Below are 14,020 nucleotides of genomic sequence, written 5' to 3'. Positions count from 1 at the left end.
AATAATTTAATTGCAAACCTGTTCTTAAAATGTTATTATGAATAGCCACATGTTTCTTTATTGTTCCAATTTAATTCAGATTAAGTAAAAATAGTAAACTGAAATGCCTAATGCTGCAACATCACTTCTATGCACTTTAGCTACAGCAATTTCAATTTTGTTGCTTCTACATGCATGAAAGAAGCAAAAGAGGAAGGTAGCTTACTTTGAAAACAAATCTTACTTGTAAGATTTTTTTATTTTGGTAAAAAAGGATATATATATATATATATATATATACATATACACACACTTTTTTTCAACATAATCATAATATATTTACTGTTATTAAGTAAAGAAGGAATAATCATGTTTTATAATTTATAAATAATAAAGAAGGGGGCGAGTTCAAATATAGTTCAAAAAATTTCTTGACCTCACTAACGCAAAAAGCAACTGACAAAAAATCTTTTAAAATATAAGAAACCAACAACGACAGACACTCTCATTCATAAAATCTCAAACTGATCTACTATGTGTGAATTATCTACTTTTTGAAGTATAGTATGACTCATATACCGTGCAACACAACCATGTCGCCTGAAGATTTCAATCATATGAAACAGCACACAAAATGACTATAACAGTGTACTCACTGACACATTCCTACACAAAATAAAAAAACAAGTATGCATGACATTAACACTAAAAATAAACATTTAGAGAAAGTAGTCCACAGATTAAAACAAACATCTGGATACAATGTGACCTTCAAAGCTGACTGATACACACACAATACAATACCTTTAGGATATACAAATTAAACTGAACTGCTTGAACTGTACAAAGATTGAACAGGATGTGGCATCAAAAAAAACTATCAGCAATATAGGATATGCAAAGGTGAAAAGTCACTCTGGATGGCTGCAAGAGCGACTAAACTTTTAAAGGCTTATATTTCTAAATATAATTATGTTTTTATAAACAATCAGTGCTTAACTTCAGAAGATTGTAATTTAGATCACCACAAAAATACTACCAAAATACGTAATAAATTTATTACGTATGTAATAAATTTTATAATAATTTTTCATATTACATATGAAAAACTATAAACTTAAAGATTATTTAATAAGACAATCTAGGGTAATTAATTTGAACAACTGGAAATTCTTTAAAAAAAAAAATAGTTCTGTAAAAAGAAACAAAAGCAAAAATGACCATATGTTATTGTAAATTAATAAATGATTGTAATTAATGCGGTGTTCTATATATAATCAAGTTTTTTTGTAAAATTTATTTTAATAGTATATCTGAAACACAATAATCTAAAACTAAAGTTATTTATGACTTAATATAAACTTTATGAAAGGTAAATTTATTTGTAAGATATGTACGCAAACTTGTAAAAGGCAATATAACATACACATGGGATGATTGCAGAATACTAAAATATCATGAGTAAAGAAAAAAAATTGATTACAGTTTGTGGTTGCCTCAACTTTATTGTATTATGTGAATCTAGAAAATAAAGAAGAATGAGAAGAAGAAAATGTTGAAGCCGTAAAAACAACTGAAATAACATTTTTGAGATCAATGAAAGATTGCAGAAGATGAGCCTAGTTGACAAATGAAGATATAAAATTTTAAATAATATTGTCTATGAATGATAAAATTATGAAATATCAGTTTACATTACTGCTTTAACTGATTATCAGCTAGAGAAAGTTGACATATGCACTTTTGGAATACAGTCGCAGAATTAGAATTTTAAAAGAAATAGACCCATTGAATATGTGTATGTGAGGGACCAACAATAACAGCTAAAGAAAAGTGGAATAGAACAGTATTAAAAACATGACAGTACCCTTCCAGAAGAGAAGATGCCAAAAATGTTGAAATTTTTCCTATATCTCATTCACCAGTGTGATTAATAACTACACTATGTCATTATTGAACATAATTTTGTCAGACACAAACACTTAAAAAATAAAAATTTTATTTTGAAATAACAGAGAACTTGAAGTTCAAAAGCAAGTTACTAAATGTAAGAAAATGCAAATGAAGTAACTCATAAATTATATAAAAGTAATAATTTATTCAAAAACACTAGATTGGAAATTATGTATTAAATATCTGGTTTGGTCTGATTTGATTTCTTAACAGTATAAAAGTATTAAGGTATTAAGGTATTAAGATATAATTAAATCAGAGGAAATGAAAATTAGGTGTTCAGCAAAACAAAATTCTGTCAAAGAAAATAATTTAATTTTAAAAGTAACTTAGGATGAATAAAATAATTTTTTTGGTTCAGAAGAATTCAGGGTATTTTCAAGTAATGAGAAAAAAAAGTTGGCAGCCATAATTCTGAAAAAACTTTCATCACAGTCAAGATTAGAAATCTGTTAAAAAGTTGTTAAAATATTTTTGGCACCTTTGAATTTGATAAGTAACACAACATGTGGAAAACTTTCTGATTTAAAAAAAACAGATGCTTGTATTTATTTCATAATACAAAAGAAAGAAATCAGATAAGATTTAGATTATTATAATTTCTATAATTTTTATTATTAATGAGCACTAAAATATTTCTACGTAGGTTTACGGGTTAATAACTATTTTATTAAAATAATGGTACTGAAATTTTTCAACTTTTATAAAGTTCAAAATATATTTATTTTTAAAAATGTATGTGAAGTTTTACTTTTGCGAGTTAAAAAAGTTAATCATTAATGATTAAATAACATTAGACTTTTTTGGTTCATTGAAATTTAATCGCATAATATATAGTTAAAAAAAAAACTAAACTATTAAAAGGTACTGTTTTAATATCAGGTTTTATTTAATATCATAACAAATAAACTTAAATTATTTCGGCATGTGCTAATCAATTCACAATACATAAAATTATAATTAAAATTAGCATGTATAGCTATGTGCTAGTGTGATTTACGACACTTATACTTTACCTGTGAAGGAGAGCCATCAGAGTGGCGATTGGGCTTCGCAAGAACGGACACACAGTTAGTGCGTGAACATGGCACATGGCAGTGCAATAACAACCCATAACTGGTTTCCATAACTGTAGTGTACATATTTTTATTTTTTTTAAATTAATTCACTAAGTATTACAAGCAGTAATACGTATAAAGTAATAAAAGATTATACACATCAAAATGTGTCCTAAAAATGAAGTAAATAATAATTTTAAAATAATAACTTTGAAATTTTTTTATTCTATAAAATTCATGAGACTAAAAAATAAAGAGACTAACTTTTGAAAACAAACATATATCTTATTTTTGCAGCAATTACCATCCTTATATTTTATTTTTAACGGTATAAATGCATATTGCAATTTATATTAATGTGTAAAAATTATATTTCATAGAGAAAGAAAACTGCCACGATTGCATTCAAAAAGTTAACTTACAAAAATAATCATTAATCACATACAATAGTGTGCAAATTAATCCGCACAGATATTATTTAATAAAAAGTAACTTTATTTAGAAAAAAAAATCATACTTGCACAATCTGTTAATATTAAGTAATTAATATGTCCTCCTTTACTGTTAATCACATACATGAGTTGGAATCAATTCAACACGTGTATAACACATTTTTTAGATTTCTTCATTATGAAACCATACTGATATTATCTAATGCTTTAATAAGGTCAATTTTTGTGGTACAATTGATTTTTGAGAGTCTGATATTTTACCTTTGCCCAAGGATTTTCAACTGGGTATAAGTCTGGGAAATTGCCTTGCCATGGGAACACTTTAATGTTTCATTTTTCAAAAATATTTTCTACTTTTTTGGCAGTATGGCATGGCACCAAATCTTGTTTGAACACTCCGTTGCCTTGTGGGAATTTTTTTTTAAAGTTGTGTCACAACCTTTTTCTTCAGAATCTTGATATATCTATATTCAACATACCATCTACTGGAAGTAATGAACAAGGGCTTTCAAATTTGAAACAACCAAAAATGTTTTTTTAAGGAAGTTTAACTGATTATTGGATGTGAGCAGTGATGTACTTTCATCTGACGCCTTTCTGACATATGGATTCCTTTGTCCCTGAACATAAAAATATGACTCATCAGAAAACATAGCACTTTTCTAGTCTTTTCGGTCCAGTTAGCAAGTACTAGGCCCATAAGAGCCTTTTTCTGCACATTACTAATATTAAAAGCTGCTTTTTAGTTGGCCGACAAACTTTCCATCCAGCTGCAAGAAGCCTCTGTTTAACAGTTGTCAAAAGTAAATTTCTTCCACTGGCTGCTAATTCTCGATTTAAGTCCACAGCAGATTATTTTGGACAGTCTACTTTTCTTACTAATAACTGATCCCGTGTCAAGTAGTTTTTCTTTTACAGCCATATTTGCCTTTCCTTTGATGTGAAAAGAAACCAGTTTCTTTAAATTTTTTTTTAAATAGCATTCACTGTCCCTAGACTAACACCACAAACAGAAGCTATTTGCTGCTGAACCATACTGATAAACATATCCGAACGCTTTCTTTGAGTTATGTCCATTATTATATATTCATGACACACAGAAAAAAAATACAAAAATATGATTTTGTAATAAAAATGAAATAAACTTTCACAAAATGCTATTTTTAACATGAAAATTACTAAATAATCTCACATTACATGGACAACTTAAAGAATAGGTATAGTCAAGCAGTATAGCTGCAATATAGAAATAAATAAAAAATTCTGTGTTTTTGAATTAATTTACATGCTACTGTACATTACTGAGCAGTAAGTGATAAAATTTATAAATAATACAAAATAAATTTTGAACTAATTGTCTAACGAATAAATAAATGTTTATAATGCTACTTCATAACGATATCTACAAACAAATAAGCTATTTTTCCAAAAACTAGATGTCGAAGTTTGAGGCAGAAGGAGTGCCACCTACCTAACTTTAACGATAACAACACAGTTTATAATTTAATAAGAATGATATAAATAATATGCTAGTTCCAAGAAGCAAAGGTTTTTGTTAAACATGACTTAATCAAATTTAAGTATATTATTTATCCTATTAGGAATATCTGGACATATATTTTAGAGTTCCTTTACCGCAAATCAAATTACAAAAAATGATAAAAACTGAAATAACTTTTTTAATGTTTTTAAACAACATTTTTTAAATTCTGGAGAATTTTGTAAATGTATTAAATATGGTCTTTCCTTGCAGTTTTTGCAGAAAAAAATAAAAAAAGCGCATCTCTCAGCAACACATTATTCCAGAGAAATAATGATAAAAATGTTTGACAACAAACTTTCTCATTTTTATATTTTGTCTTTTAATTCTTCTCAAGCCTCAGATCTTAAAAGCGTATAGAAGATTATTTTTCTTATGAAACAATTATTTTAAAAAGTAGTGATAGGTGAACTATTTCAGTTCGTTACCTGTTATATTATCAGTAATTGCAATAGACATAGGTAATCGCAGTAGGTACTTTATGCATCATAGACAGGAAGCGACCCTTCTATTTCATAGTAAAGGTGTCAGTGCAAACGAGTTTATATATTAATTTAATGAAATGCATACAATTTATAATAATAACGTGAAGTAAAATGTTTTGCAATGTTTTACTTGAATGTCTAATTTATTAATAAGGGAATATATAAGAAAATACACAGAAAATATGATCGATAACTATAATAATTACTTCAGTCTTTTTGGTTCAAAATATCAACTGTGTATTCAAATGTGTTTGTGGGACAAATAGAGTGAAATCTGGCAGTACTTTAATTAAGCATATAATATACCATTATTATTGCTAAGCGTGTTCTCATTAATATTTTTGTCAATGTTTAATGTAATGAAATCTTTGAAATTTTATGAGGTATTTCTGTTGTTCTGTTGCATTAATAAACAAATAATCTGTGCTATTGAATAATGAATATTCAAATTTACAAAAAAATTATAATTTCTATTTAAAACATTTTAATAACTTGGTTTTATCATAAGTAATTTTTACTGTTGTAGTTAGTAAAGAAAAATAAATAAAAAATAGTGTTCCATTAATATTTAATAAGGTTATCTATGAGGATTGCATTTCATTATGATTTGCACATTTGGTTCTACACTGTTACAATTCTTAACTATTCTTCTAAACTATTAATATTGTTACAATGTATCAATTTTTAACTATGTCATTCTCTGATATTTAAATATGTTGTTATTACTTTAGTTGATGCAATTCGTAACGATATAATATTTGTGAAGTGTAACTTGAGTATTTATTTCTTTATTAAGAATACAATAATCATATGTAGTACAAGATATTTGTAACGAATCGATATGCAATATATGATAATTATAATCACAATATGTCCGTGTAATATGTTGATATAAAAAACAACTCCTCCATTTGCATCAGGAATAACTCACAAATAAATCAATAAAACAATAGATATTATATACAAATTATAATTGAACTAGCTAAAAGCATATGACAATCACTAAACTATATTTTTCTTTAAATTTTAGTCTCATGAATAAAGATATTTAGAAAGTAACAGAAAAGTATTGTTAAGCATTTTTTGCCCTAATGTTCGAAATTAACAGATATTTTAAAATGAAGATTTTTAATGACTAGAAAAATTATACAAATTATAAAATTTAATGCTCTAATAAAACAGTTTTGGAAACCAGTTAATTAAAATAATAAACAATAATAAATTATGTGAAGGAACATGCAAATAAAAAAAATATTTTTATCACATGCACTTAAAAGTTACTAATAAATAAAAATAGTGATCATCAAAATACAATCTCATGAAAAAATTCTCATGAACAAGCCAAAAAAGAAGAAAATTCAAAACAAAAAGTAAACAAGAAATATGAGTTTTATCTTAAACACAATTATTTAATTAATATATTAAAGGCTTGCCACAAAAAAAAACAAAAAAAAAACAGCTAAAAATACAGTTAATAAAACCATCGAGTGCAATATGACCATCAAGATATTATTCATTTATAATGTCAATAAAAAATATTTCTTTTTCTTACTTTTAAAAGTAAAAATAAATTGACGAAATAAACAGTTTTTTCAAGAATTCACTGATAATAAATCACTGTTATTGCAATGATTTATTACAAACAAAGGTTATCAAAAAATATGTTAATAACAAAAAAATCAATCTAACTTAGTTTAGCAAATCATTTTTTTAAAAGTATGCTTCCACGGGAAACATGTTTAACTATAACACTTTTAATTACATAAAAATCAAAATCAGGAGGTCCACAACACTGATAATTATTATTTATTTAAAATTAACAGAATAATAAAATCTTAAGATTAGTGAAATTAAATAGAAAACACACAAATATTAACTCGGAGGAAGTCAAATTTGAAAACTGAAGTTCAGTCTAAGTATATAAATAGTTAATATTAAGAATAACCTTTGCAAGGTAACTCAGGGATGAAAAATGTTTTCATTTATAGTGGATTTTATGCTAGATCCTAATGGAATTTAAATAAAAAAAGTATTTTTAATTTCATTTAAAATGACAAAAAAACAAAAAAGTACTAAATGATGTAAAATTTTATAGCATAATACATTTGAGAATGACGATGCTCAAAATTCTTTCATAAGGCGATAATGAATTCAAAACGATTACATTTACTAAAAAAATAATCATCACTTCATCGCTAATGTTATATGTTGTATTGTCCATAATATTAACAATGTATAAGTATATTCTTTTTGACTGCTTTAACACTTATAATTAGTAGGCAATAAAATATTGATTGATAGTTTAAAGAGAGGCGATAAGGTAAATATCTGAACCAAATTTGTTATGTTACATAGCAGTACAAGCAGTCATTAGAGGATTAATAGGAAGAGATACAGCAAATATCAGGATGAAGGGCAGTATTTGCAGATCTTTGATCAATACATCCATCATCAATGAATAAGACAGATCTCAATCGAATCTTTTTCTCAATCCTCTTTTAAACTGAATTCTTCATATCCTTATTTTACAAGGGTCATTAATAGAGAGACAAACAACAGTAGTGCAAATATTAAATAAACCGAAACCGTCTTATGTTCAAGATGGCCCCCCTGATGTAGAAAATATCAGCTGTTTGAAAACAATCTTCATTAATATAACTTTTAGTTTATTTCAAAATGTTGGCTCTGCCTGAAACTTGGAAGAACAACATGCTGTGATAAAATGTTTATTTTCTGAATGTGTAAAACTGATTGAAATTCATTCACAGATATTATAGAGAATGGTAAAAAGTGTATTAACCGTGTAAATTTCACTAATAAACAGTCTAACAGGAATGGGCAGAACAAGTGTCACCAATTTTCATCAGTGGAAGACCGACGGAAGTTTAAACCGATACTTTCTAAAATTGCATAAATAATATTATTTGTGAAGGCAAATACATAAAAATTTTGGAAATTTCTTAAATTTGTAGAGTGAGTTTTGGCACTGTCCATTCCATCATCCTTGATAAGCTGAATTACTGTAAAACATGTTCAAGGTGGGTCGTGAGACAGTCTATTCAAAATCACAAAAACCCTAAATTCACATTTGTGAATTCTTCAGAATAAATTGTGATGAAACTTGGATTCATCATTTTGAGCCGGAATTCAGATGTCAGAACAAAATGGAAACATCAGAATTTGCCTGCTATAAAAAAATTCAAAAGCTACTAGCAGCCGGTAAAGCGATGCTGACTGTGTTTTCTGACTACATTTAATGTAATATATTTAATCCGATTATTTGGAAGAATAACATACAATCAACAGAATACTATTATAGCATGCAAGAAAGTAAAGTGAAACCCAAAATATGTAGGAAATATCCTGGTTCTTTTTCAAAAGGCATAATTCTTCTGCATGATAATGCACACTCCATACCGCTCAAAGAATGGGTAGCTGTTCAAAAGTTGAATCGGGAAGGAGTGCCATATCAACCTCACAGCCCCTATTCGCATTATCAGATTTTTTTTATATGTTTGGTCCTCTCACAGTTTTTACATGATGCCAAGTTCATCAACTTGGCATGAAGTTTATCAACTTAAACATGAGCGGTTTAAGAATGGCACCAAGGTAAATAATTCTTTACTACTGGAATAAGAAAGCTCACAAAAAGATGGGAGAAGTAAATGCAGCCGGGAATTATTTTAAAAAGCCTTAGTTTCATCGTATTTGAATGAATAATACTTTTTGTAGTCGTTTGTCTCTTTTGAATGACCTTTGTGATTTCATTACTCACTTGAATCAGACAATCCTACACCTTTTTTGTTTCTCTTTTTTTCACTAAATTTTCATCCATTATCAGTTTTCTAAATAGGTTCATCTTATAAGTACATGCCCTATTCAACTGATTTTTATTTTTCTCATGACATTAAATCTTCCGTCTTGGTCTCTAAGAAGCACTTCTAGATTAATTATTTTGTCTGTTCCCTTCATTCCTTCCATGTTCCTCCACAACCACATCTTAAATCTTTGCAAATCTTTCACTTTTTTCCCAAAGTCCTCATTTCAAAACTAAATAATGGAATATGCCAAATAAAACATAGAAAATATTTTTTCTCATTTCCATGTTGATCTTGTTTGTTAACAGATCCTTACTTTTGAACGTAAATTTTCCTTGAGCTATCTTGATATTTATTTCTACTGCACGTGATCAATTATATGCAATAATTTTCCTAAATATTTACAAATTGTTAATTTTTTCCAGCGCTTATCTTCAATATCTACATTTATTCATTCCAATTATCTATTTTCTACACTGTCTACTTCTAACAGTTTAAAATTTTTCATCATTTCTGTCTTTCCATAAAAAAAGATTGTCCTCATAATTAGAGACCGGATTATATGCAACACAAAAAGCTTGAAATATGCATGAAAAATGATTAAAATATGTATGAAAAGTGTCAAAATATGCAACTTTGAATAATACAAAAAAATACTAATTTTTAGTTCTTTTACTTCAAAATCAGCATACTATTAGTAAGTATAACATACAGAAAAATTCAATAAATAACAATTATTTAACATTTTGTTACTTTTTCAATCATAAACGATCAGGTATTGTTTCAAATGTTCAGTAATGAGATTGTGTCTTCGATCAATCAAAATATTTTTGTAAGTGGAAAACGATCGTTCCACATCCACTGAGGGAACTTGGCAGTATTTGGGCTTGGGTGCTATGTTGGCACTTATTGCTTCTGGAAAAAGTTCATCTGTCCCATTAATAAAACTATCGATTTGAAACAAAGGTTCAAAGGCCTGGGTTATTATTCAAAATGTTTTCAAATCTTTCTTAAAGTTTACACAGGAATACCTCTGGCAATATGGAGTTCATTTGGCGAATTTTATTCATTAACTGAATAGATTCGGTCAACGCCAAACTTTAGTTTCAAGCCTTTTAATACTCGCAGGTATGTGGTGAAAATGAGTGCTAATCACAGCTATGTTTTTTTTTATACTAGAATTGTTAAATGCTTCCTTGGGCTGACAAACTGCCATAGCCTTTGCACTATCGAAGTCGTTTACTACACCTTTGATGGCCTCGAAATGTTCATTGTAAACAGTACAACTTCAATCCACGTTCCCCATCGAGTTACCACTGGTTCAGAAGGTAAAGGCAAATTTGGCAGTTTTTCTTTATAGGCTTTATTGCAAGCAGGTGCCTTAAGAAACACTGTATTTGTTGATGAAATCAGTTTATTTGGATTGTATTTCTTTAGCGAGTCGATGTACTCCGTGAACAAAGCACATCGCATGAATCAAATTGGGATAAAATACTTGGAGAGCTTTGACTGCCTTGACCATATAGGGAGCAGCACACTCTTTCATCTGCAGAAGATTCAGGAAATATTTTTACCTTCATTCACAAATCTGGGGATCGTAGAATGATTTATATTTTCAAGGTCTTTGCAGGCTACCAAATAGGAAGAAGAAGGCTCTAGTATTAATGCACTGACAATTAAATTCGCAATGTAGCAGCCACCACTGTTGCTAGTTTCATCAGCTGAAATTCAACTAATGCTATTCTTGAGTTCATTGCGTATTTCTTCTAGAACATGTAGGTAAATTGTCGGTAAGTAATTTGTACGCAATCATCTGGTATATTTTGATTCAAGCAATATGTTCGCAGAAAATCTTTGAAGTTAGGTTTTGCAAGTTTGTGAAGAGTAATATTACTTGTAAGCAATGTTTCACATAAATCCACGCTGAAGTGGTTTTTTGTTTACCTTTGGAAGTGAAATCACTGCTACTTGCTCCTGCTATAAGTTGCTGTGGGCATATCTTTTGCAATCTTGCGATATGAAGACTTGTCTTGACATGCTGATCTATTTCAAACTTGTTTGTGCACAAAATATTTTTCTCACAAACATGACAATACAAAACATTTTCATCGTACATAAGCATCAACAATAATATGCGTAATTTAATTGCCTAGTGGGAGGAGTGCTGCAGTAGGTGTGCGTGATGCAGAACGGCATTGTCTGCCTTGTGTCATGTGGGTTTGTATTTTACTTATCCTCATAATAATATTATCCTACTAAAACAACAGACACGCAGAAGCTAAGTGCGCTTGCTCTAAGAGCCGTGCGGCTAATTGGTTGGCTGGCTACAACGTAGGATTTCATTTATTAACTAGGTATTCTACCGAAAAATATTGTAAATATAGAAAAAATATGCATCATCACTGGATCTTAAGGAAAATATGCAATAACTGGTGAGATTGGGCTTAATATGCAAATGCAACTGCGTATAATCCAGTCTCTACTCATAATTTTCATTTCTCCTTTATCAGTAGCAATTTTTCTATTTTTACAAATAAATCCTCACTGATACCACTTGATAAAAATTTTAAAACATTTCTTGTTGTTTTTTATAACTTGCTGATCCTTCCTTTCTAATGAAGCGCTTGTGTTTCATTAATACTGCCGAGTCATCACTTCAAAAATGTTGTAAAAGTTTGCTTTTCTTGGTCTCAGCGATGACTTCTGGCCAACTGTGATGACAGACTTTGTTTCCACATCATACCCGTACATCCATGTCTCATCGCCAATTATTATCATCAAGATTTCATCATAATTTACACAATTTTAAAAGTTCCTTATAGATCGCTATATGATTATCTTTCTGCTCTTGCTTCAAGACTTGGAATGAACTTGGCATTGACATGATGCATTCCTAATTTTTCAATCAGTATTTTGTAAGGTGAACCCATCGAAATCCCAGTCTCTTTTATTATCTCATAAACTGTTAAACACTGATCTCACCAAATCATTTACTCGAGCAATGCAGAAAGTGTCCACTGATAATGATGGTCTTCCTGGATAAGCATCATCTTTGGTAGGTTCTTGACCAGATTTGATACACCTGAACCACTCATTAGCATTGTGTGAAGCTCAGATAGTCCTCATAAGCCTCAATTATTTTGTATGTTTCAATAAAAGTTTTCCAAGCTTAACACAGGATTTCTCTGCAACTCTTTGTTTAAGTCATTCATCACAAAAATCATTCAAAATAGGTGTTGTTTTCACAAAAAAAACAATTGGTGTAGACAAATATGGTCAGTGGGGGATTATTCATTAACTTGAATGCTACATAGTGATGTGAGATATACGTCTCAAAATATCTTTCCTATAAGCACTGGAGAAAAAAGTTTGGTTATATTTTGAATAAACATTTCCCTTATGCTCGACACAAGTAAGTTTTCCACCTCTTTCTTCAAAAGTTTTGCTGTTACTCTTTCATTTTATAATATCTAATCTCTAATTTCTATACTCTTATTTCTCTTTCAATAGTAGCAACAATAGTTGCTACTATGACAGTTATCTATGAATTATTATCTGAATCATCTGCTTCACATACTGATTGATCTAGAAGTTTTTTCATTATTTTAACTTTATGGTTTACCAATATTAAATTGATTTATCTTTTACACTAGTGTTCTTCAATACGTCTAATCTTTTATGATGTTATTACTTATTTATTTGGTGGTTTTATTTCAGTACATCTAATCTTCTATGATGTTATTACTTATTTATTTTGTGGTTTTATTTCAGTACTAAGATAATTTTAAACCAAAACCCCTGTTGGCTTTTAACCTCACAAGACCGTTAAAAAAATTGGCAATTCATTGATCGATCTTGGTTTTAAAACTTATCTATTTTTTAATAATCGTTTTCAACATGTTCAACGACACTGTCTCCATTGTTATTCAGAGAGAAAAAATCAAAAAATTTGCTATACAAAAGTTCAGTACTATTTTGTAATAACCGATACAAAAAACATAAAAATGTGTTTTACGGTGAAAATGCAAAGCTAGTCAAAACAGGTTATGAAGAAGGAAATTTAGTTTTTTCATTAAAGTTAATATTTATGTGAACTAAAACAACTAAATGAGTAAAAGATACTGCTATTTCCCAGTAATATTTACAATACAGATACATAACAGATAAAAAAGAGGTATGTTTATTTAGCATAATGTTTACTTCATTTAAGTTAAAATCTTAGAGAACATTAAAACAATTTCTAATTAAATAAATCATACTTACTGTACGCTTTCTATGAGATAAAAACACATTTAAAGAGACATGTTTATTTAAAATGAAGTTAGGTCTGTATTTTAATGAACAACATCAAAATATTACATAAAGGTATATATTTTTCCATAAGGCTACTACAAAATGTGTGCTTGAAAATTAATGAAAAAAGTACACAAAAGTACAAAAAATGTGTGTACATGAGTGTAGTCTGTTTAAGATATAACACTTAGTTTTGCTTTTTACCTTAAACAAAGCCATAAAAAAATACTTTCCTAACAAATAACTAAAATACATGTACTAACAGTCAACTTCAGAAATGACAGATATAAAATTTTTCTTTGCAAGCACGAACGAAAAAGGAAAAAAAGTAAAAATGATGTAAACAAATATTATTTCTTTAATAAGAATAACAACCTTCAAAGTATTTTTTACATTATTATAGTTAAATCTGACTAATTGGAACCTAATTTATATTTTCCTT

The 14,020-nt window shown here is 28.5% G+C and overlaps 1 protein-coding gene across 1 annotated transcript in view; it reads right to left on the bottom strand.

Moving 5' to 3' along the window:
• The window catches only part of stol (voltage-dependent calcium channel subunit stolid), a 258,682-nt gene that overhangs the window by 57,945 nt on the left and 186,717 nt on the right, over nucleotides 1–14,020 (bottom strand). Inside the window, exon 21 of the mRNA XM_075358772.1 lies at nucleotides 2,949–2,981. Coding sequence (XP_075214887.1) covers nucleotides 2,949–2,981 — 33 coding nt within the window. The remainder of the gene's footprint in view (nucleotides 1–2,948; nucleotides 2,982–14,020) is intronic.

This window comes from Lycorma delicatula, chromosome 3 (genome assembly GCF_047948215.1).
Source record: "Lycorma delicatula isolate Av1 chromosome 3, ASM4794821v1, whole genome shotgun sequence".
Classification (NCBI taxonomy): Eukaryota; Metazoa; Arthropoda; class Insecta; order Hemiptera; family Fulgoridae; genus Lycorma; species Lycorma delicatula.
Note: the sequence above shows the minus strand (reverse complement) of the source record. Positions and strands in the feature narration are given on the sequence as shown.